The sequence below is a fragment of the Gallinula chloropus genome, assembly GCF_964237585.1.
Source record: "Gallinula chloropus genome assembly, chromosome: 6".
NCBI classification, from domain to species: Eukaryota; Metazoa; Chordata; class Aves; order Gruiformes; family Rallidae; genus Gallinula; species Gallinula chloropus.
In genome coordinates this window covers 24,584,320-24,608,716 of record NC_140091.1, presented here as the reverse complement: position 1 = coordinate 24,608,716, position 24,397 = coordinate 24,584,320, and the positions used below count along the sequence as shown (strand labels likewise).

Sequence of the window (24,397 nt, the reverse complement as noted above, 5' to 3'; positions counted from 1 at the left end):
CAGCCACGAATGCTGGGAACCCACCCCTTCTGGGACCAGCTGGTGGATGTGGCAAGTGAACAGGTCCAGCACCTTCCACTGCTCTTCTGGATGGTTCCACCTGAGCGAACAGAAATGTAGGTCCTGAGGTACCACATACTCTAGCAGCAATGCCTGAGCTCCCGTCATCGGATGGCTGTGACCACTGGCGTGCCTAGACCCAGTGGAACATGCAAAAGACATGCAAAACCACGAATCCTTTTTTCTTTTGTATTCAGAGAAAAGAAACTTTTCAATCTCACCAGTCCTGATCTCTGAAGATGTCTTCTTAAGCTAAGATTGCTTAAATATCCCGACAAGTCTTTGTCCATAATGATGTTCCTCGTCGCAAGAAATCTGAAATGAAATCAACACACACACATATAATCCCCTTGAGAGCCAATTTCATCCAGCTTAATTTACAAAGACCTTGCCTGGGCTGCTCAGCCTTTCGGTTTCAGACAGGCAGCAGCCCCAGTCTTTACCACACCACTAACTCTCCAGTATCATTTACTCTGCCAGGGCCACACCTTAGCTGCCCGTTCAAAGAATCACATCTCTCTCACTGGAGCCAAGTCGTCTTTTGTCCCACCTGTCTGGAGCACTAGGTACTACTTCTCAAGAGAGACCTTCCCGCACCACCCTTTTCCAAAGGCTCTAGAAGAATCCAGGCATGCTGCAGGGAGGTTCCAATCTGGAACACAACTTTGAGGTGGGTTGTACGGCCACGGTTAAGTTCTGACACTAGTTCCTTCTTTGAAGCATTTCCCACAAAAACAGGACGTGCCGTGTTTTGTCAGGGAGAGCCGCAGAGGTCTGCGGTTCCTTGGTATCACTAAAACCCATCCCTTCAGGGATGCCCAGGTGCTCAGAAACTCACAACCTGGGCACCTGCAGCCAGGTACTGCCACAAGGCAACGCCTGGCATCAGTGGTTCCCTTCCCTGCCACTCCACCTGCCCGCTCCCAGAACAAAGGACCCGCCTCAGCGCAGGGCTCTGCGGCGCAGAGAGCTCCTGGGTCAGGAGGCATTTGTCCCTGCCCAGCCTGACCCGCAAACCCCCGGTCCCCACGTTTCCCAGGCAGGGCAGCCTGACTCCAGACAGAGCCCCCACCCCCTGCCCCACTCACCTCAGCGCTGGGCCACTAATGGTGGTTGTGACCCAGGTGCAGCTGCCAGCTCTCCAAGAAGCTGATCTGCAGCTGCTGAAGTAGCTGAGATGACTCTCCTCGATTGGACGCTAGCGTCCCTCGAACCAACGGCACAGCCTGCGACACCCAGGAGCAACTCCACTGGTGTCCCTCACAGACTGCAGCAAATCTTGGTTTGCGCTGTTCCCCAAAGCTCGGGCCGCTCTCCCCAAGTGACGGACCAATCAGTGCCCCTCACCTTCTGTGAGCCAGGCACTGCCCCAGCCAATAGGAATGACCGGCGCCCTTTACCTAACAACCACCGGTGACGTCACGCGTCACTTACACTAGGCCAAGCGTTCCTGAGCCTCCAAGGAGCAGCACAGCTCCCTACTCCTGTGCCAAGGGCAGCCCACGAGGAAACCAGCTTCTGGGCCTATGCACCACCTCGAGCGAGGAAGGGCCCTGGGGAAGCCGCAGGCCACCAGGAGCCACAGTGCTGAGTTACTGCAAAATACAAACACTGACTTAAATCCCACTGAGCTAATTCGTGGTGTTGGGATGAGTGTGTGCATCTCTGTAGAAATGGGGACAGCCAAAAATTCATTTTTTTCTCCTCTCTGTGATTCCCAGAGGCGCTGTGACCGTCAGCAACTGGCTTGGCCCTGGTCAGCAGCAACTCTGGCCTTGAATCAGCTGATGTACGTCTAGGGAGGAAGATGGCATGAGGGTTCCTGGCTATATCCCCTCCCAAAAAGCAGGGTTTCCTCTATAGACACCACAGAGTTCTGGGTCTGATGGCTTGGCTCCCAAGGGCCTGATGGATTCCTAACAGCCTGGGCTGTTAATAGATCTAGACCTCACATATTCTGGGGCCCTACTGCCACTGTGGGTCACAGTGCTCTTTTCCTTTGGCCGGGTCAGTTTGATCCTGGCTACTGTGAGCTGGTCTTTCCCAGTGATGCCAGTGATGGCCAACCTCACGCCTACAGCTCCCACTGTGCCCCGGGGTGCTCCTTACTGCACGGACACTGTCCCTCAGCCCAGCCTGGCTCTCACAGGCACACATGGCTGCCTCCCTGGGGCTGCCCCAGCCCAGACCGACTAACAGCAGATGGACAAAGGAGTGGTGGGTGCCGCGATGGAGAGATGGGACACAACCTGATGCAAGCAAAAGTCCATTTATTGTACACAATTATTCCTTGAAATATGCTCAGAAGATGGTGTGCTTTAAACAGATTGGTCCTTTTGCACATACACTGCTCGTGGGGCTGCATCTGATTGGTCAGTGGTATACTGTCCCGCTAGCAACCCTATGTTATCTTGAGAACACAACTTCTAAGATCTCCCCAGACAACGGGCATAGCTTATCTTTGAGGACAGGATACTTAAGGCCCCTTCTGGCGCCTGTCTTGGCGGGGGGGCCTGGAACTTTGCTTGTCCCAATCTTGCCACATCCCATGTTTTATGGCCTAAAGGTCCCATCACATCCTCATCTATTAACCTAGCAATGCTTGAGGCTTTGTCTTTCAAGCCCCATGCCACAGGTGAGAACAGGGGCCAGTGAGCAGAGGGAATAGACATGCAGAAGCAGAGAGCAGGAAGGAGACGGAGGGGGGGGGGTGCAGGAGGAAACTTGTGCTAAGCAGCAGCCCAGAGCTACAGAGAGAGGAGCAGAAGGGTGGGAAGGAGGATAAAAGGAGGGAGTAACACAGGCTGGGCGAGGGGGCACAGAAAGAGGGTGAAGATGGACAGAAAACAGAGAAGGGCAGGGAGCTGTAGAGACGTATGGGAAAAAGACAAATGGAACAACAGGCTACAGGACAGATGGGGAGGGATTAGAAGGGACAGACAGGCAGTCAGGGAAAGACAACATTAGCAAGGGTCCCTGTTCCCGTAGCGGCTTACATCGCTTTTAGGTTCTACCTTCCAAAGTCATAAACATCCAGCAATAGCTTGCAAACAAAAGGTGCCAGGGCTGAAAGATATTTCTGGCCTGAAACCACCCCAGGTAGCCCGTGAGCAGCCTCAGGAACACTGGGGCTCAGGGCTTTCCTAGCCATGGGAACGGAGTGGTCCTAACAGTGCCTTACATCCCTTTTTTGTCACGAGAGACTAACAGAGGAGCAGGAAGGAGGGACAGTGAGAGACAGAATGAAAGAGACACAGTGAGAAAGACAAAAAGAGCAGTAAGGAGAGAGAGAGATAAATGGCAACCCTCCTAGGGTTGTGTCATCAGCAGACTTGCTGATCGCACACTCTATTCCCTCGTCCAGGTCACCAATAAACATACTGAATAGTACAGGTCCCAGTACCGAGCCCTGAGGGACTCCACTAGGTACAGGCCTCCAGACAGACTCTGGAGACCAGACTCCATTCCTCAAAACTCACTGGCTTCTTCCCTTCAAGCAGCTCTCAGTCCACCTCACTACTTGGCCTCTCAGACCACACTTCCTCAGTCTGGCCACGAGGATGCTGTGGGAGACGGTGCCAGATGCTTTACTGAGCTCAAGGTAGAACACATCTATGGCCCTACCAACACCTATCCACTCAGTTATATCCTCATAAAAGGTGATTAGATGAGGCAAGCAGGACTTCCTCTTGGTAAAGCCATGTTGGCTGCTCCTAACAACCCTCTTACCCTTGATATGCCTGGAGACAGCACCAAGGATACGTCCTGCCATCGCCTTCCCAGGGATGGAAGTGAGGCCGACCGGTTTGCCTCCCTCCCATCTCAGCATAGTTATGAATGAGTGTGTTGCAGGGAAAGTGTTTTTCACCACAACTGTTTGGGACCGGCCTTCAACCAGTTTTTAACCCAGCACAGAGTATACCCATCTAATCCACAAGTGGCTAGTTTCTCCAGGAGGATGTCCTCCAAGAAGACGACAGCTGCGCCCCAGAGCCCACTGGGGTCCCAGGCAGCCCTGGCCATGTGGGGCAGGGGGAGGAGCCCTGGGGGCCTGGCCCAGCCTGCCCCCCCACTTTGCATAGGGGAGCAGGGGAGCACACCCCTGGTATTTGCATAGGGGCGGGGACATGGCTGCATTTGGCATGGGACAGGCTGCCCCACCGCCCAGGGGAGCCAGTTACCTCCCTTTGTGCCCTAACCCACCCATGGCTGCCCCAGCACCCCTCCCTAACCCTGAACAACCCCTGCATGCCCCAAGAAAGGTGGACTTCAGCAGGGATTCTTGTAAAAAAACCTTTATCCAACCCATTTTCATATAAAACGCCAGGGAGCAGATGACCCCCTCGCTTAAACCGAGATACCACTTTGTCCCTCCTCCCCCAAACTCAAGCCCAAACCCAGGTTTCCTCCTCCGACAGACAATGGTCTCTGATCTCCCTTTTATTTATTACAACAATAAAAACAACAACAAAAACAACAGCAACAACAACAACAACAACCAATTCCCAACGTTTCTTCTGTCCCAGGGATGGTAAAAGAGGAGGGAGCGGGCTGCTTCTCAGTTCTTCCCTCTGCGCCGTCTTCTGCTGCCCTGCTTTCCAGTCAGGCACTTGTGGATGTGAGGGACGGCACCTGCACATACAAGAGGAGGATTCCCATCAGACATCCTAAAAGCCTCTTAGAGACACCCTCAATTCCCAGCCGAATTTGGTGACGTGTCTCCTCCCGCCGTGGCTCCGGTATTTCCCATTGGTGCTAAATTCCTGTTTCCCCACAGTTCTCCCCTCTAAAATTCCCCGCGGGAAGGAGGGAAAGGGAGCAGCAAGGGCGATCCCCACCTCCTCCAGGAATGGTGGCTTTGACTAGAGAATCCAGCTCCTGGTCTCCACGAATAGCCAGCTGCAAATGGCGAGGGGTGATGCGCTTGGCTTTCAAGTCCTTCGAGACTTTCCCTGCCAGCTCTAACAGCTGCAAAGACACTGGGGATGATGCTGAGGGAAAGGACGGGTCTCCCACCTTTGTGCCCCCAACACAAATACAAGAGCGGGCGGCGCGGGAGCGGCAGCGACGGGGCGGCGAGGAAGCGGCGCGCCCCCCCCCCGCCTCCCTCGCCGCCCGCCCCCCCCTCCGCCGCTGCCGCAGACTGGCCTCCCGCCCGCCCCCCCCCCCCCGCCTCCCTCGCCGCCCGCCCCCCTCCTCCGCCGCGGACTCACCGGCCGCCTTCCCGCAGCCCCGTCTCTGCCGCTGCCGCCTCGCCAGCCCCGCGGCGGGGAGAGGGGAGAGGGCAGAGGCGCGTGTGGGGCCGGCCCCGCGCAGCCCCACAGGAAGCCGCCGGTGCCGCCCAGGGGCCGAGGGCTCGGCAAAGAGCGCGCTGGCCGATGTTTAGTCTTCGGAGCCTGCAGAGCGCTCTAACTGCTCCCAACACCCATCTATGCAGAACTGCGACAGAGCCTAAGAAAAACCCAAAACAATGAGATTTACAGACAAATACTTCAGCAGCTAGCAGCAGTACAAACACGGGATGATGATGATTTTGAACCTTAGTGACAGCAGTGGAGGCAGAATGACTTAGAAACTGAAGGTCACTAAAACCCAGTTACTTGTTATTTCTAGACAGAGTCTCTATATAAACAAGTGTTCCAGTTTTGGAGGTGCCTGCAGGAAGGGGTGATTAGCTTTCAGTCTTATTTCTGACAGCCAAAGGCTTCTCTTGGAGAGCTTTCCGGAAAGCTGCTCACCTCCCAGCCCCAAATGTCACTTTTTTCCTTAAACACCAAAGGCCTGATAAGAATCATTACAAGCTTTCTTTGTCCAGAATCACCCTCTTGTATCTCCGTCATGTTTTTGGCAGTGGGGATTCTCAGACCTAAATAAGTCTTTGCACTCCCAAGACATTGGCCAACACGTCCCTCTAGGACTGAGCTTTTTCACTACAAGCTCTCTGGTTTCCACCCCGGTTTCTCCAGAGACCTGCAAGTCCCTCCTGCTTGCATGCTTCCGTGCACCTCAGTGGTGATGCTCCAGGTCTTGTACCCAGAGTAGAGTGCAGACACAGGTCCTGTTGCACCAAGGGCGCCTTTCCAGAGCAGAGCTCTGCACTCTCAGTGTGGACTTTCAAACCTTCTCCACCGCAGAAAACATTCCCACTGCAGAAAGCGCTGTGCAGGCAGCGCTCAGGCTGAGGACTTCAACAGGATGGAAAGGATTTTCTTAGCAAGAGTTTACCTCCACAGAAGTCCCATCCTCGGAGTCACTGACAGGATCTCCAGTGCTGATGTCTTCATCGCTGTCACTGGCCACAGAAGGCAGTCCTGATGAGCTGTGGCATTCAGATGGAGACTGTGACCTGGGGTGAAAGAGTTCCACCTCTCCACCCTCTTCGCACAGCTCAACATCGTCCGGCTCATCATCGTCCGGCTCAAAATCGTCCAACTCAAAATCGTCCAACTCAAAATCGTCCAACTCAAAATTGTCCTCGTACTCTGAAATAAAAGACCCAGACTGTGAGACAGGAAACGGAATTCACAGCTCAAACATCCGGTCTGTTTAGGCAGATTGACTTAAGTCATCTCTTGTCGCCTTTGCCAAGCAGATGCACCAGTGTTAACAACAAAGCCATTTAACGCACTGTGCTGTGGGGACTCTGATTAAGACCTGGGCAGGCTCAGAAACAAAATGCAAGACGGTCTTTTCTTTTATTCCAGGAGAAAAACATCTTGCAAGAAACACACTTGGGCAAACTTTCAGCAGGGGCAGCCTTTCTCCAGTCTGCCTGTTGAAATCTCCCTCAACAGAAAGGAGATGGGGCTCAAGCCAAGGGGCATGGTCAGCGAGCTACAACAGGCAGAGGGAGCGCTGGGGAAGGGACAGTCGCCCCCATGGTTGGAGCAGGGACGGTAGGAAAGGTGAGATGACAGGCCTGGAGCAGAGGGAACAAATGATCAGGCAGGCGAGAAGAGGATTCTCCAGGCAAAGCTGGAGAACCAGGAGCCCATACCTGCCCCAGGATCACCCTGCATGTCTTTTGAAATATCATACCATTTTGGCAGGTGTCTTCCTCACTGTCTTCCTGCTCTCCATCAGAGAGGCTTTTCCCTTCTTCTTCTTCTTCCTCAATGATTTGTTCATCAATGATGACTTCTTCATCAATGACAACTTCTCTATCGATGACAACTTCCTCAATGATTTCTTTGACGATTTCTTCAACTAACATTTCTTCCAGAATGATGTCTTCAATAACTTGTTCCTCTTCTTCTTTGACTTTTTTGCCAACAATTTCTTCGATGTCATCGATTTCATCCTGGTCTTCTCCGTCATAAACTTTGTTGTCTTCTTCATCATTGTACTCTTCTTCATCGTTGTCATCTTTGTCATCATCATCATCTTCTCCGTACTCCTGGCATTTCTCCATTTTTTCCTCAGGAGCTCCTGTGCTCTCTTCACTTCCTTCTGAGTCCACATACCTCTCCTTGTTGTCGTCTGTCCTCTTTGTGGGAGGGGATGGCTTTTTGTCCATACCCCTGGAAAGTATGCACCTATAAAAACCCAAGGCGAACAGGAAAATTGTGCTGACTCTGCACGATGGTAGGGCAGCCAGCACACGGAGCTCTTCAGCTTGTCACCAGCAGTGACATGATGTACCTGTCTGCCTCGGCACTGCCACTCAGACAACACCGTAACTGAGACGGACTGGCTGGGAGAAGCACCCTAAAATCTGCAAGTGCTCCTCAGACAGTGATGCAGTTCCTCCTTGAAGGAGAGCAACACTCTCTGCACTGCAAGCTGGCAATGCAGCTTCAAGTCAGAATTATCCCAGGTGTTTGCTAATGTCAAACTACACGGAGCTCCTTTTTCCCCCTGTGTGTTATAGAAGGCTTGATCGCCCTAAATGTCAGACTCACTGTCTTCCTGCTCTGCATCAGAGAGGCTTTTCCCTTCTTCTTCCTCAATGATGTGTTCACTCTTTAATCCTTCTACAGAGCACCAGAAAACAACTGGTTCAAAACTCATTTCACTTACACAAACAGTTTAAATCTGCCATTCACTTTGTCTGTCTCCAGCTGCTCTCCCTGTGGAGACACAGCACTCGTCCCGCAGTCAGACTGCGTCTTGTTCACCGAAAAACTCTCACACAAACCTCTCCTACAATACACGGTACCGGGCACAAAAACGTATTGCATGCACCAAGCCTAACAATGGTTATGAAAATCCCAATTCTAACCACAACGATGTAAATTTCAATTCCCATGGGCTGCAGAATGTTATAAATGATAGCTATGCCACATTGCTTCTGCTAGCCCAAATAGCAAGAAGCCCAGACCACCAAAGGGTCTCACATATGCGTGCAAACCTCCTTTACCAGATTCGAATCCACCCGTGGGGCGAGCACCAAAGCTCTTTACCTCGCGTAGGACGTCTCCTCACGACTTACAGGTATCCCCAAGAAGACATGTCTTTCCATCCTCCCTAAGGGACTGTATGGAGGAAGGTTTCCATCGGTTCTCTCCCCAACCCCTATTTTCTTTGAAAGCCGGCTATCCTTATTTCCCATTCGGTCCCTTGGAGACTTTAACAACAAATCCACCTTTTGCTTTGTGGAAATACTGGGCTCACTGGATTCACGCATGCGTGAGCTTCCTTTTCTAGTACTTTCTGTGGGGAGGTGGTGAGGGTAAACTGCGCATGTGCATTTCCAAAAGCACACAGTTACGTGAATAAGCACTGGAGCAGCAGAAAATGGCTGGCATTGGTGAGGAGGAGACCCCAAATCCCTCCCCCGAACCTCATGCTTCAACTCCAGGAGTGGTAAGGTTTCCTTTCTACAGCACTATAACCAGGCAGTAGGGACAATGTCCTTGCTATGGCTATAGTGGTGTATTGTTCCCCTTCCATTAGACTTTCAGGTCATCACAGCGTACTCAACCTGTGCGGTTTCACCTCCCGGAGCAACCAGAGAGGTGGGTGTTACTGAGACTGAGGGGTCTCTTAAACTCAGATAGTTGGTTTAGAAAGAATCAAGGTTTTCCTGTTCTGTTATTGCTTTCCTTCTAGGCAGAGGACCCATGCTTCTCGTCGCAGACTTGCAGATGCCGTGGCGATTTGTGAACGATGCCGTATGATAGAATTCTATGAATTGTTAGGAGCTCTTGTTATTTTGGTTTTGGTTTTGGTTGTGGCTGGTTTCTATTGTTGTTACAGCTGTGTAGACCAATAAAGTTCAGTTTTGTTCAGTTAACCAAGAGTTTGAATATAACCTGAATTCTTCTACAGAAAATGCAATAACCCTTTTAAATTTGCAAAAGCAACATTTCCCAGCATTTTCCACACGGGGGACTGCTGGTCCCAGCTCCCATAGGAATTACTGGGGGTGGAGGAGATTTGCCAAGATCCCCTTCTCCAGGGGCTTGGATTTCTCGTGATGGAAACTAACTGTCAGCCCCATTCACCCGTACCCAAAACTGAAGTCCTCCTCCTGGCCTTTGCAGACACATGGGAGCTGCAGCTCTTGCTGGGCATCTACCTGGCTGCTCTCCTGAGCAAGAGTTTAAGGATCATTGTTGTAGCCTACGACTCCACAGGCCCATTAACTTCTTTGTTTTCAACCTCTTGTTGAGAGTGTGGTGGGCTGACCTGGCAGCAGGCCTGGCGGCGGCCTAGCTCTCTTCACCAAAGACATAGGCCCTGACAATACCCTCGTGTTCCCCTGAGACAGGAAAAGTTACTCATGTTGAGAGGATTTTAATAATCACATTCTCCAAACACAGCAGCCCTGATGACAGGGGTAGAGACTGCCCTAAACCAAGGAGAAGTTATGGTGAAGATTGATCCCAGGCGAAGGACAGAGAGGTTGAGGAGAAAGAAGTAGTACGTGGGGGTGTGGAGGCTGGAGGATGCCAGGAGGAGGAACTCGGTCACTGAGCTGTCATTGGACACTTGCTTTGTCTGAGCATGGGACACTGTCAAAAGAGAAGACAGTGACAAGTTCGGGTAGTCTTCTCTGAGCCATTTCTCTTGGACCTCTGTTCTTGGACAGCTCCCTGCCACCCACCCACCCACCCTTTTAATTCTCTAGATCTTCAGCTCTGTGGCTTGAGCTCTGTTTGATGCTGGCTGAGTGTGCAATGGAAGTAGGGCCTTGCCCACATGCTTCCAAAGATTCAGATCTGCTCTCCAGCAGCAGATTCATGGGAACATTCAGGCAGGGAAGATCCTAGTGTTTGTTTTTCTTCTGGTTAAAGTGTTTCTAACACAGAAAGGCTTGTCAATACCTGTACTCCCAGTGCTAAGACAGGGGTATGACAGAAAAGAGCCTGAGAGATTGTTTTTTAATGCATTCCTCCATCTCACCTGTGGAATATTCTTGGAGATCAGAAACAATCAGCATTTCTGCCACACTGACAGAGAACACAGTGAGGCTTGTGAGTCAAGAGGAGAGCTTGTGGATAATTATTTGGAATTTGCATAGGGGTGGGGACACGGATGCATTTGGCATGGGACAGGCTGCCCCACCGCCCAGGGGAGCCAGATACCCCCAACCTACACCTCCCTTCCTTTGTGCCCTAACCCACCCATGGCTGCACCAGCACCCCTCCCTAACCCTGAACAACCCCTGCATGCCCCAAGAAAGGTGGACTTCAGCAGGGATTCTTGTAAAAAACCGTTTATCCATCCCATTTTCATATAAAACGCCAGGGAGCAGACGACCCCCTCGCTTAAACTGAGATACCACTTTTTCTCTCCTCCCCCAAACTCAAGCCCAAACCCATCTTTCCTCCTCTGACAGACAATGGTCTCTAATCTCCCTTTTATTTATTACAACAATAAAAACAACAACAAAAACAACAGCTACAACAACAACAACAACAACAACAACAACAACGAATTCCCAATGTTTCTTCTGTCCCAGGGATGGTAAAAGAGGAGGGAGCGGGCTGCTTCTCAATTCTTCCCTCTGCGCCGTCTTCTTCTGCCCTGCTTTCTAATCAGGCACTTGTGGATGTGAGGGACGGCACCTGCACATACAAGAGGAGGATTCCCATCAGACTTCCTAAAAGCCTTTTAGAGACACCCTCAATTCCCAGCCGAATTTGGTGACGTGTCTCCTCCTGCCGTGGCTCCGGTATTTCCCGTCGTTGCCAAATTCCCGTGGTCCCACAGTTCTCCCCTCTAAAATTCCCCGCGGGAAGGAGGGAAAGGGAGCAGCAAGGGCGATACCCACCTCCTCCAGCAATGGTGGCTTTGATTAGGGAATCCAGCTCCTGGTCTCCACGAATAGCCAGCTGCAAATGGCGAGGGGTGATGCGCTTGGCTTTCATGTCCTTTGAGATTTTCCCTGCCAGCTGTAACACCTGCAAAGACACTGGAGATGATGCTGAGGGAAAGGACGGGTCTCCCAGCTCCCCGCCCAGGCCTCCGCAGGAAGGCGAGGACCTACCTCGGCAGTGATATATTCCAGCACGGCTGCGCTGTAGACAGCAGCTGTAGCGCCCACTCGCCGACGGCTGGTTGTGCGAGTTTTTAAATACCTGTGGATCCTTCCCACAGGGAACTGGGGTGAAAACGACCAACACTTCATTAGCACCTATAGCCCCTTAGAAATTTGCATACTAAAGCCCCTTATCCATTTGCATAATTACACTGTATGCCACCAATTTTTAACCCCACCCCGCCTATCCACAGCTTCTGGGAGCTCCTGTAACGCAGCTGCCGTGACGACACAAATCCCAAAAGATTACATTTCCCACGCACTCAAAAACCAAACAAAGACAAAAAAAGGGGGGGGAGAGGCCGAGGCGTGCCCCCAGAAGTGGAGGTCCCCCACCCAGGGAGGCGTGGTTTCCCTCACCAGCGTGAGCGGCTGGGCCTTACCTGGAGTCCTGCTCTCTGGGAGCGTGACACGGCCTTTGCTTTGGCCTTGCCACTATGCTTCCCCGCTTTTCCACCCGCCTGCAATGGAGAAATCCACCTATTAATCATCTTAATTCATCCTGAGAAACCTGCTGCACCATAATCCAGGGGCAAATATGCTCTTGGCCACAACAGGAAACTCGTGGCCTCTCAAACTATCCAAAAAGAAGCAAACTTGAGGGGATGAGGCAGGTGTGAGGGGTGTGGCGGCTGCTTTATCACCCCAGGGGTCTCATTTCCTGCTCCATATATTCCCGTTGTTTTCCAGAAAAAGCCAAAAAGGGGGGAAAACAGCTCCCAACGCCCCCCAGATTTTGCTGTGGTTTCGGGGTGGGTTTGGCATTTTCTCCAGCCACAGTGAGAATGGTTTGATTCCAGACTCATTTTCCCAGCTTGGAAGGGACGTGCGAGTCGGAAAGTAAACCCTGACCTGCAGGATTCCAGGGCAATTCCCATCCTGCTCAGCAAGTAGCAGCAAAAAGGGAGCAGCTTCCCTCCCAAACCGTAACCGGGGAGGTAAAGGCAGCCGCCGCGCCTTCCATCCTTTGACAGCCCCAGGGACACAGTGGCTCAACCGCTCGCCTGCCACTGACCCGATCAGCGGGGTTCAGGGCTGTGGGGAAGCAGCACACATCCTCTCTGGGATGGGCTCGCCAGTGCCGGCGAGACGCTTTGATTGTACAACATGGCAGCCCTGTGGAGCACGAGGGCAATGGGGGAAGGGGGCCGAGGAGCAGTTTTTAGCTGGCTTCCCGGCATCCCGTCACAGGAAGGCTCCCGGGCAGTCCCTTGGGAAGGGCAGGGCATGGCACTGTGACCAAGGTCACAGATCGGTGACAGGAACCCATCACCAGACCTGCCTGTTGTTCCCGTGTCCCCCCCACCCCCGCAGCAGCTCAGGCCCCTTGCTGAGTGGAGCTGCGGCTCTGCGCGACTCCGGCCATGGCTCCCCACTGGCAGTGGCAGCTCCAACCTTCACCCGAACAGCCCTGTCACCTCCAGGCTGGTGCCGGATGCCCTGCCCAGGCTGCCGCACTGCTGCACTCATCTTCAGTCTCCTATCGGCCCCAGTACTGGCCTCGGTACCCACCCTGCAACCCTCTCCAGCAACCCCAGAGGATCCCAGTAGATCCGGCCTGGCCAGCGCTCTCACCCCTCACCATTTTACCACCATCCTCTCTTGAGTTTGGGTCCCAAGTTGCCACTGCATGTGCCTCAGGAGGTGCCGGAGAATAACCCACCGGAGTGTGAGGAGGAAGCGCGGCCTGCCACAGCCACCCAAAGGCCATCAAGGCATCCCATATGGATTTGAACATTTCCCTGCTCGCAGTACTGGTCCTCGGTCTCTCCCAGGAGTTCTGCCTTGCAGACAGCTCCACAGCTGTGGCGCCTCTGCCAAGGGCACACAGGGAATGAGGGCAAGAGGCTGCTCGGCAGCTGGAGCCATGGGGCAAGGTGACGCGGGCACTTGGCAACGCAGTGCCCACTGGACGGGCAGCCCGTGGAGCCAATGGGAGAAGAGCCCTTTCAGGCCTGTGTGCTCCACCCGCCCCCCTGTTTGTTGCATCATGCACGTTCCATGGGCCACATGCCACGGGCCCTGCTCTGAGCCCCCCTTCCCCCCTGGGCTGGGCTGGGCTGCTGCTAGGGACCCATGCCGCTGCCAAATTCCCTTGCTTTGCAATAGTTCAGAGATCTTGCCGTTTTCCTTTTGCCAGACAGGTACTCGGTTGACTTCCCACCCTTTCCATTCCCAAGGGAAGCCATTCAGTACATCCCTTGAATACAGAGAAAGTGTCGGGATAGGTATGGACAGGAGAAGGAGATTGTGCCTCGTGGTGAAACACACCCCATGCTGCTACCAGTTCTCCTCCTTGAACACGACACTCCCCTTCAGCGATGATATTTTGCAAGGCAACAGCTCGATGTTCCCATGTTTTGCCCTCTCTTTTAGCAGAAGCATCTGTAAACCAAGCATTCAGTAACTGTTCTGAAAATGGGGGGGAGGTGTGTGTGTGGTATGACTTACACCCCAGGGGAATTTGTACTGGTTTGGGTTTCTAAAGCAGCTCTTACCTGAAGAGCCAGGGTTTTGGCTGCACCCTCTGAAACTGTAAAGCTCTTACAGTAACATTCTATCCAAGAGCAGCATTTTCTCCCTGAAGCTCTTGGAGACACCCTGTCAGGGGGTGGTGTCCCAGCCGATACAGATTTTATTACTTTGAATGCACCCCTAAGTACAACTGCTTGTTTACGTAGGGTGCATTTGGTTTCTCACAAGGCTAGGCTAAGCACAAACCTCCCTTTTTCCCAGGTAGAATAGCGCTTCTCAGCACCCTTAAAGCTTGGAGAATAAGGCCTGTGCGCTTGGCAGAGGAGCTGCTCCTGGGCAGAGCTGTCTCCCGGCAGTGCTGTGGGTTAGCATGAGCATAGTCCCTCTATCCCAGGAGCCCAGCCCAGCTCAGCAGGAAAAGACCAGTTCTTGTAGGCTCCCTCCTGGTGTCTCAGGCCTCATGGGGATCATTCTACGCTGTCAACTCTGACGTTGCCTCCCTTGGCGGAGGAGAAATCCTTCTGTCCAGCAGAGTTGTTTCTCCTGCTCAAACCAGAGCTAGGCAGGAGAAGCAATGTTCCTGGTCTGGATCCACATGAGACAGGACCCCCAGGCAGGGACCGGGAGGGGACTCTTTCCCCTGTGAAAGGAAGGGAGTCAGGCAAGTCACTCCAGTCACCTCATCCTTGCTTTGAGGCCTGTGGCTGGAAGGGGATGCAGCTCTGGCCTATGACTTTCACAAACCCAGCGGAAATGGGATTCCTCTTCCCCAGTTCTGGTGGGCACAAACTAGGCACCTTCTTCCAGGGTCCCAGCTCCCATGGGGTGGGAGGAGATTTGCCAAGATCCCCTTCTCCAGGAGCTTGGATTTCACGTGATGGAAACTAACTGTCAGCCCCATTCACCCGTACCCAAAACTGAAGTCCTCCTCCTGGCCTTTGCAGACACATGGGAGCTGCAGCTCTTGCTGGGCATCTACCTGGCTGCTCTCCTGAGCAAGAGTTTAAGGATCATTGTTGTAGCCTACGACTCCACAGGCCCATTAACTTCTTTGTTTTCAACCTCTTGTTGAGAGTGTGGTGGGCTGACCTGGCAGCAGGCCTGGCGGCGGCCTAGCTCTCTTCACCAAAGACACAGGCCCTGACAATACCCTCGTGTTCCCCTGAGACAGGAAAAGTTACTCATGTTGAGAGGATTTTAATAATCACATTCTCCAAACACAGCAGCCCTGATGACAGGGGTAGAGACTGCCCTAAACCAAGGAGAAGTTATGGTGAAGATTGATCCCAGGCGAAGGACAGAGAGGTTGAGGAGAAAGAAGTAGTATGTGGGGGTGTGGAGGCTGGAGGATGCCAGGAGGAGGAACTCGGTCACTGAGCTGTCATTGGACACTTGCTTTGTCTGAGCATGGGACACTGTCAAAAGAGAAGACAGTGACAAGTTCGGGTAGTCTTCTCTGAGCCATGTCTCTTGGACCTCTGTTCTTGGACAGCTCCCTGCCACCCACCCACCCACCCTTTTAATTCTCTAGATCTTCAGCTCTGTGGCTTGAGCTCTGTTTGGTGCTGGCTGAGCGTGCAATGGAAGTAGGGCCTTGCCCACATGCTTCCAAAGATTCAGATCTGCTCTCCAGCAGCAGATTCATGGGAACATTCAGGCAGGGAAGATCCTAGTGTTTGTTTTTCTTCTGGTTAAAGTGTTTCTAACACAGAAAGGCTTGTCAATACCTGTACTCCCAGTGCTAAGACAGGGGTATGACAGAAAAGAGCCTGAGAGATTGTTTTTTAATGCATTCCTCCATCTCACCTGTGGAATACTCTTGGAGATCAGAAACAATCAGCATTTCTGCCACACTGACAGAGAACACAGTGAGGCTTGTGAGTCAAGAGGAGAGCTTGTGGATAATTATTTGGAATTTGCATAGGGGTGGGGACACGGATGCATTTGGCATGGGACAGGCTGCCCCACCGCCCAGGGGAGCCAGATACCCCCAACCTACACCTCCCTTCCTTTGTGCCCTAACCCACCCATGGCTGCACCAGCACCCCTCCCTAACCCTGAACAACCCCTGCATGCCCCAAGAAAGGTGGACTTCAGCAGGGATTCTTGTAAAAAAACGTTTATCCATCCCATTTTCATATAAAACGCCAGGGAGCAGACGACCCCCTCGCTTAAACTGAGATACCACTTTTTCTCTCCTCCCCCAAACTCAAGCCCAAACCCATCTTTCCTCCTCTGACAGACAATGGTCTCTAATCTCCCTTTTATTTATTACAACAATAAAAACAACAACAAAAACAACAGCAACAACAACAACAACAACAACAACAACGAATTCCCAATGTTTCTTCTGTCCCAGGGATGGTAAAAGAGGAGGGAGCGGGCTGCTTCTCAATTCTTCCCTCTGCGCCGTCGTCTTCTGCCCTGCTTTCTAATCAGGCACTTGTGGATGTGAGGGACGGCACCTGCACATACAAGAGGAGGATTCCCATCAGACTTCCTAAAAGCCTCTTAGAGACACCCTCAATTCCCAGCCGAATTTGGTGACGTGTCTCCTCCTGCCGTGGCTCCGGTATTTCCCGTCGTTGCCAAATTCCCGTGGTCCCACAGTTCTCCCCTCTAAAATTCCCCGCGGGAAGGAGGGAAAGGGAGCAGCAAGGGCGATACCCACCTCCTCCAGCAATGGTGGCTTTGATTAGGGAATCCAGCTCCTGGTCTCCACGAATAGCCAGCTGCAAATGGCGAGGGGTGATGCGCTTGGCTTTCATGTCCTTTGAGATTTTCCCTGCCAGCTGTAACACCTGCAAAGACACTGGGGATGATGCTGAGGGAAAGGACGGGTCTCCCAGCTCCCCGCCCAGGCCTCCGCAGGAAGGCGAGGACCTACCTCGGCAGTGATATATTCCAGCACGGCTGCGCTGTAGACAGCAGCTGTAGCGCCCACTCGCCGACGGCTGGTTGTGCGAGTTTTTAAATACCTGTGGATCCTTCCCACAGGGAACTGGGGTGAAAACGACCAACACTTCATTAGCACCTATAGCCCCTTAGAAATTTGCGTACTAAAGCCCCTTATCCATTTGCATAATTACACTGTATGCCACCAATTTTTAACCCCACCCCGCCTATCCACAGCTTCTGGGAGCTCCTGTAACGCAGCTGCCGTGACGACACAAATCCCAAAAGATTACATTTCCCACAAATCCCAAAAGATTACATTTCCCACGCACTCAAAAACCAAACAAAGACAAAAAAAGGGGGGGGAGAGGCCGAGGCGTGCCCCCAGAAGTGGAGGTCCCCCACCCAGGGAGGCGTGGTTTCCCTCACCAGCGTGAGCGGCTGGGCCTTACCTGGAGTCCTGCTCTCTGGGAGCGTGACACGGCCTTTGCTTTGGCCTTGCCACTATGCTTCCCCGCTTTTCCACCCGCCTGCAATGGAGAAATCCACCTATTAATCATCTTAATTCATCCTGAGAAACCTGCTGCACCATAATCCAGGGGCAAATATGCTCTTGGCCACAACAGGAAACTCGTGGCCTCTCAAACTATCCAAAAAGAAGCAAACTTGAGGGGATGAGGCAGGTGTGAGGGGTGTGGCGGCTGCTTTATCACCCCAGGGGTCTCATTTCCTGCTCCATATATTCCCGTTGTTTTCCAGAAAAAGCCAAAAAGGGGGGAAAACAGCTCCCAACGCCCCCCAGATTTTGCTGTGGTTTCGGGGTGGGTTTGGCATTTTCTCCAGCCACAGTGAGAATGGTTTGATTCCAGACTCATTTTCCCAGCTTGGAAGGGACGTGCGAGTCGGAAAGTAAACCCTGACCTGCAGGATTCCAGGGCAATTCCCATCCTGCTCAGCAAGTAGCAGCAAAAAGGGAGCAGCTTCCCTCCCAAACCGTAACCGGGGAGGTAAAGGCAGCCGCCGCGCCTCCCATCCTTTGACAGCCCCAGGGACACAGTGGCTCAACCGCTCGCCTGCCACTGACCCGATCAGCGGGGTTCAGGGCTGTGGGGAAGCAGCACACATCCTCTCTGGGATGGGCTCGCCAGTGCCGGCGAGACGCTTTGATTGTACAACATGGCAGCCCTGTGGAGCACGAGGGCAATGGGGGAAGGGGGCCGAGGAGCAGTTTTTAGCTGGCTTCCCGGCATCCCGTCACAGGAAGGCTCCTGGGCAGTCCCTTGGGAAGGGCAGGGCATGGCACTGTGACCAAGGTCACAGATCGGTGACAGGAACCCATCACCAGACCTGCCTGTTGTTCCCGTGTCCCCCCCACCCCCGCAGCAGCTCAGGCCCCTTGCTGAGTGGAGCTGCGGCTCTGCGCGACTCCGGCCATGGCTCCCCACTGGCAGTGGCAGCTCCAACCTTCACCCGAACAGCCCTGTCACCTCCAGGCTGGTGCCGGATGCCCTGCCCAGGCTGCCGCACTGCTGCACTCATCTTCAGTCTCCTATCGGCCCCAGTACTGGCCTCGGTACCCACCCTGCAACCCTCTCCAGCAACCCCAGAGGATCCCAGTAGATCCGGCCTGGCCAGCGCTCTCACCCCTCACCATTTTACCACCATCCTCTCTTGAGTTTGGGTCCCAAGTTGCCACTGCATGTGCCTCAGGAGGTGCCGGAGAATAACCCACCGGAGTGTGAGGAGGAAGCGCGGCCTGCCACAGCCACCCAAAGGCCATCAAGGCATCCCATATGGATTTGAACATTTCCCTGCTCGCAGTACTGGTCCTCGGTCTCTCCCAGGAGTTCTGCCTTGCAGACAGCTCCACAGCTGTGGCGCCTCTGCCAAGGGCACACAGGGAATGAGGGCAAGAGGCTGCTCGGCAGCTGGAGCCATGGGGCAAGGTGACGCGGGCACTTGGCAACGCAGTGCCCACTGGACGGGCAGCCCGTGGAGCCAATGGGAGAAGAGCCCTTTCAGGCCTGTGTGCTCCACCCGCCCCCCTGTTTGTTGCATCATGCACGTTCCATGGGCCACATGCCACGGGCCCTGCTCTGAGCCCCCCTTCCCCCCTGGGCTGGGCTGGGCTGCTGCTAGGGACCCATGCCGCTGCCAAATTCCCTTGCTTTGCAATAGTTCAGAGATCTTGCCGTTTTCCTTTTGCCAGACAGGTACTCGGTTGACTTCCCACCCTTTCCATTCCCAAGGGAAGCCATTCAGTACATCCCTTGAATACAGAGAAAGTGTCGGGATAGGTATGGACAGGAGAAGGAGATTGTGCCTCGTGGTGAAACACACCCCATGCTGCTACCAGTTCTCCTCCTTGAACACGACACTCCCCTTCAGCGATGATATTTTGCAAGGCAACAGCTCGATGTTCCCATGTTTTGCCCTCTCTTTTAGCAGAAGCATCTGTAAACCAAGCATTCAGTAACTGTTCTGAAAATGGGGGGGAGGTGTGTGTGTGGTATGACTTACACCCCAGGGGAATTTGTACTGGTTTGGGTTTCTAAAGCAGCTCTTACCTGAAGAGCCAGGGTTTTGGCTGCACCCTCTGAAACTGTAAAGCTCTTACAGTAACATTCTATCCAAGAGCAGCATTTTCTCCCTGAAGCTCTTGGAGACACCCTGTCAGGGGGTGGTGTCCCAGCCGATACAGATTTTATTACTTTGAATGCACCCCTAAGTACAACTGCTTGTTTACGTAGGGTGCATTTGGTTTCTCACAAGGCTAGGCTAAGCACAAACCTCCCTTTTTCCCAGGTAGAATAGCGCTTCTCAGCACCCTTAAAGCTTGGAGAATAAGGCCTGTGCGCTTGGCAGAGGAGCTGCTCCTGGGCAGAGCTGTCTCCCGGCAGTGCTGTGGGTTAGCATGAGCATAGTCCCTCTATCCCAGGAGCCCAGCCCAGCTCAGCAGGAAAAGACCAGTTCTTGTAGGCTCCCTCCTGGTGTCTCAGGCCTCATGGGGATCATTCTACGCTGTCAACTCTGACGTTGCCTCCCTTGGCGGGGGAGAAATCCTTCTGTCCAGCAGAGTTGTTTCTCCTGCTCAAACCAGAGCTAGGCAGGAGAAGCAGTGTTCCTGGTCTGGATCCACATGAGACAGGACCCCCAGGCAGGGACCGGGAGGGGACTCTTTCCCCTGTGAAAGGAAGGGAGTCAGGCAAGTCACTCCAGTCACCTCATCCTTGCTTTGAGGCCTGTGGCTGGAAGGGGATGCAGCTCTGGCCTATGACTTTCACAAACCCAGCGGAAATGGGATTCCTCTTCCCCAGTTCTGGTGGGCACAAACTAGGCACCTTCTTCCAGGGTCCCAGCTCCCATGGGGTGGGAGGAGATTTGCCAAGATCCCCTTCTCCAGGAGCTTGGATTTCACGTGATGGAAACTAACTGTCAGCCCCATTCACCCGTACCCAAAACTGAAGTCCTCCTCCTGGCCTTTGCAGACACATGGGAGCTGCAGCTCTTGCTGGGCATCTACCTGGCTGCTCTCCTGAGCAAGAGTTTAAGGATCATTGTTGTAGCCTACGACTCCACAGGCCCATTAACTTCTTTGTTTTCAACCTCTTGTTGAGAGTGTGGTGGGCTGACCTGGCAGCAGGCCTGGCGGCGGCCTAGCTCTCTTCACCAAAGACACAGGCCCTGACAATACCCTCGTGTTCCCCTGAGACAGGAAAAGTTACTCATGTTGAGAGGATTTTAATAATCACATTCTCCAAACACAGCAGCCCTGATGACAGGGGTAGAGACTGCCCTAAACCAAGGAGAAGTTATGGTGAAGATTGATCCCAGGCGAAGGACAGAGAGGTTGAGGAGAAAGAAGTAGTATGTGGGGGTGTGGAGGCTGGAGGATGCCAGGAGGAGGAACTCGGTCACTGAGCTGTCATTGGACACTTGCTTTGTCTGAGCATGGGACACTGTCAAAAGAGAAGACAGTGACAAGTTCGGGTAGTCTTCTCTGAGCCATGTCTCTTGGACCTCTGTTCTTGGACAGCTCCCTGCCACCCACCCACCCACCCTTTTAATTCTCTAGATCTTCAGCTCTGTGGCTTGAGCTCTGTTTGGTGCTGGCTGAGCGTGCAATGGAAGTAGGGCCTTGCCCACATGCTTCCAAAGATTCAGATCTGCTCTCCAGCAGCAGATTCATGGGAACATTCAGGCAGGGAAGATCCTAGTGTTTGTTTTTCTTCTGGTTAAAGTGTTTCTAACACAGAAAGGCTTGTCAATACCTGTACTCCCAGTGCTAAGACAGGGGTATGACAGAAAAGAGCCTGAGAGATTGTTTTTTAATGCATTCCTCCATCTCACCTGTGGAATACTCTTGGAGATCAGAAACAATCAGCATTTCTGCCACACTGACAGAGAACACAGTGAGGCTTGTGAGTCAAGAGGAGAGCTTGTGGATAATTATTTGGAATTTGCATAGGGGTGGGGACACGGATGCATTTGGCATGGGACAGGCTGCCCCACCGCCCAGGGGAGCCAGATACCCCCAACCTACACCTCCCTTCCTTTGTGCCCTAACCCACCCATGGCTGCACCAGCACCCCTCCCTAACCCTGAACAACCCCTGCATGCCCCAAGAAAGGTGGACTTCAGCAGGGATTCTTGTAAAAAAACGTTTATCCATCCCATTTTCATATAAAACGCCAGGGAGCAGACGACCCCCTCGCTTAAACTGAGATACCACTTTTTCTCTCCTCCCCCAAACTCAAGCCCAAACCCATCTTTCCTCCTCTGACAGACAATGGTCTCTAATCTCCCTTTTATTTATTACAACAATAAAAACAACAACAAAAACAACAGCTACAACAACAACAACAACAACAACAACGAATTCCCAATGTTTCTTCTGTCCCAGGGATGGTAAAAGAGGAGGGAGCGGGCTGCTTCTCAATTCTTCCCTCTGCGCCGTCGTCTTCTGCCCTGCTTTCTAATCAGGCACTTGTGGATGTGAGGGACGGCACCTGCACATACAAGAGGAGGATTCCCATCAGACTTCCTAAAAGCCTCTTAGAGACACCCTCAATTCCCAGCCGAATTTGGTGACGTGTCTCCTCCTGCCGTGGCTCCGGTATTTCCCGTCGTTGCCAAATTCCCGTGGTCCCACAGTTCTCCCCTCTAAAATTCCCCGCGGGAAGGAGGGAAAGGGAGCAGCAAGGGCGATACCCACCTCCTCCAGCAATGGTGGCTTTGACTAGGGAATCCAGCTCCTGGTCTCCACGAATAGCCAGCTGCAAATGGCGAGGGGTGATGCGCTTGGCTTTCATGTCCTTTGAGATTTTCCCTGCCAGCTGTAACACCTGCAAAGACACTGGGGATGATGCTGAGGGAAAGGACGGGTCTCCCAGCTCCCCGCCCAGGCCTCCGCAGGAAGGCGAGGACCTACCTCGGCAGTGATATATTCCAGCACGGCTGCGCTGTAGACAGCAGCTGTAGCGCCCACTCGCCGACGGCTGGTTGTGCGAGTTTTTAAATACCTGTGGATCCTTCCCACAGGGAACTGGGGTGAAAACGACCAACACTTCATTAGCACCTATAGCCCCTTAGAAATTTGCGTACTAAAGCCCCTTATCCATTTGCATAATTACACTGTATGCCACCAATTTTTAACCCCACCCCGCCTATCCACAGCTTCTGGGAGCTCCTGTAACGCAGCTGCCGTGACGACACAAATCCCAAAAGATTACATTTCCCACGCACTCAAAAACCAAACAAAGACAAAAAAAGGGGGGGGAGAGGCCGAGGCGTGCCCCCAGAAGTGGAGGTCCCCCACCCAGGGAGGCGTGGTTTCCCTCACCAGCGTGAGCGGCTGGGCCTTACCTGGAGTCCTGCTCTCTGGGAGCGTGACACGGCCTTTGCTTTGGCCTTGCCACTATGCTTCCCCGCTTTTCCACCCGCCTGCAATGGAGAAATCCACCTATTAATCATCTTAATTCATCCTGAGAAACCTGCTGCACCATAATCCAGGGGCAAATATGCTCTTGGCCACAACAGGAAACTCGTGGCCTCTCAAACTATCCAAAAAGAAGCAAACTTGAGGGGATGAGGCAGGTGTGAGGGGTGTGGCGGCTGCTTTATCACCCCAGGGGTCTCATTTCCTGCTCCATATATTCCCGTTGTTTTCCAGAAAAAGCCACAAAGGGGGGAAAACAGCTCCCAACGCCCCCCAGATTTTGCTGTGGTTTCGGGGTGGGTTTGGCATTTTCTCCAGCCACAGTGAGAATGGTTTGATTCCAGACTCATTTTCCCAGCTTGGAAGGGACGTGCGAGTCGGAAAGTAAACCCTGACCTGCAGGATTCCAGGGCAATTCCCATCCTGCTCAGCAAGTAGCAGCAAAAAGGGAGCAGCTTCCCTCCCAAACCGTAACCGGGGAGGTAAAGGCAGCCGCCGCGCCTCCCATCCTTTGACAGCCCCAGGGACACAGTGGCTCAACCGCTCGCCTGCCACTGACCCGATCAGCGGGGTTCAGGGCTGTGGGGAAGCAGCACACATCCTCTCTGGGATGGGCTCGCCAGTGCCGGCGAGACGCTTTGATTGTACAACATGGCAGCCCTGTGGAGCACGAGGGCAATGGGGGAAGGGGGCCGAGGAGCAGTTTTTAGCTGGCTTCCCGGCATCCCGTCACAGGAAGGCTCCTGGGCAGTCCCTTGGGAAGGGCAGGGCATGGCACTGTGACCAAGGTCACAGATCGGTGACAGGAACCCATCACCAGACCTGCCTGTTGTTCCCGTGTCCCCCCCACCCCCGCAGCAGCTCAGGCCCCTTGCTGAGTGGAGCTGCGGCTCTGCGCGACTCCGGCCATGGCTCCCCACTGGCAGTGGCAGCTCCAACCTTCACCCGAACAGCCCTGTCACCTCCAGGCTGGTGCCGGATGCCCTGCCCAGGCTGCCGCACTGCTGCACTCATCTTCAGTCTCCTATCGGCCCCAGTACTGGCCTCGGTACCCACCCTGCAACCCTCTCCAGCAACCCCAGAGGATCCCAGTAGATCCGGCCTGGCCAGCGCTCTCACCCCTCACCATTTTACCACCATCCTCTCTTGAGTTTGGGTCCCAAGTTGCCACTGCATGTGCCTCAGGAGGTGCCGGAGAATAACCCACCGGAGTGTGAGGAGGAAGCGCGGCCTGCCACAGCCACCCAAAGGCCATCAAGGCATCCCATATGGATTTGAACATTTCCCTGCTCGCAGTACTGGTCCTCGGTCTCTCCCAGGAGTTCTGCCTTGCAGACAGCTCCACAGCTGTGGCGCCTCTGCCAAGGGCACACAGGGAATGAGGGCAAGAGGCTGCTCGGCAGCTGGAGCCATGGGGCAAGGTGACGCGGGCACTTGGCAACGCAGTGCCCACTGGACGGGCAGCCCGTGGAGCCAATGGGAGAAGAGCCCTTTCAGGCCTGTGTGCTCCACCCGCCCCCCTGTTTGTTGCATCATGCACGTTC

At 53.5% G+C, this 24,397-nt stretch overlaps 3 protein-coding genes across 3 annotated transcripts; all 3 read right to left on the bottom strand.

The window, feature by feature from the left end:
- Positions 1-9,713: 9,713 nt before the first annotated feature.
- On the bottom strand, positions 9,714-13,015 carry LOC311193468 (histone H2A.V-like; the record flags this gene model as incomplete). The annotated part of the gene is made up of 5 exons (XM_084266298.1): positions 9,714-9,763; positions 11,279-11,408; positions 11,495-11,608; positions 11,929-12,006; positions 12,941-13,015. 5 exons carry the CDS (start codon positions 13,013-13,015, stop codon positions 9,714-9,716), a joined length of 447 nt encoding a protein of 148 aa, XP_084122424.1.
- A 719-nt stretch (positions 13,016-13,734) lies between these two features.
- Positions 13,735-18,454, bottom strand: LOC311193467 (histone H2A.V-like; the record flags this gene model as incomplete). The annotated part of the gene is made up of 5 exons (XM_084266297.1): positions 13,735-13,745; positions 16,692-16,821; positions 16,908-17,021; positions 17,368-17,445; positions 18,380-18,454. The coding sequence occupies 5 exons, from the start codon at positions 18,452-18,454 to the stop codon at positions 13,735-13,737; spliced, it is 408 nt and encodes a 135-aa protein (XP_084122423.1).
- A 719-nt stretch (positions 18,455-19,173) lies between these two features.
- Positions 19,174-23,867, bottom strand: LOC311193466 (histone H2A.V-like; the record flags this gene model as incomplete). The annotated part of the gene is made up of 5 exons (XM_084266296.1): positions 19,174-19,184; positions 22,131-22,260; positions 22,347-22,460; positions 22,781-22,858; positions 23,793-23,867. The coding sequence occupies 5 exons, from the start codon at positions 23,865-23,867 to the stop codon at positions 19,174-19,176; spliced, it is 408 nt and encodes a 135-aa protein (XP_084122422.1).
- Between the last annotated feature and the right edge of the window lie 530 nt (positions 23,868-24,397).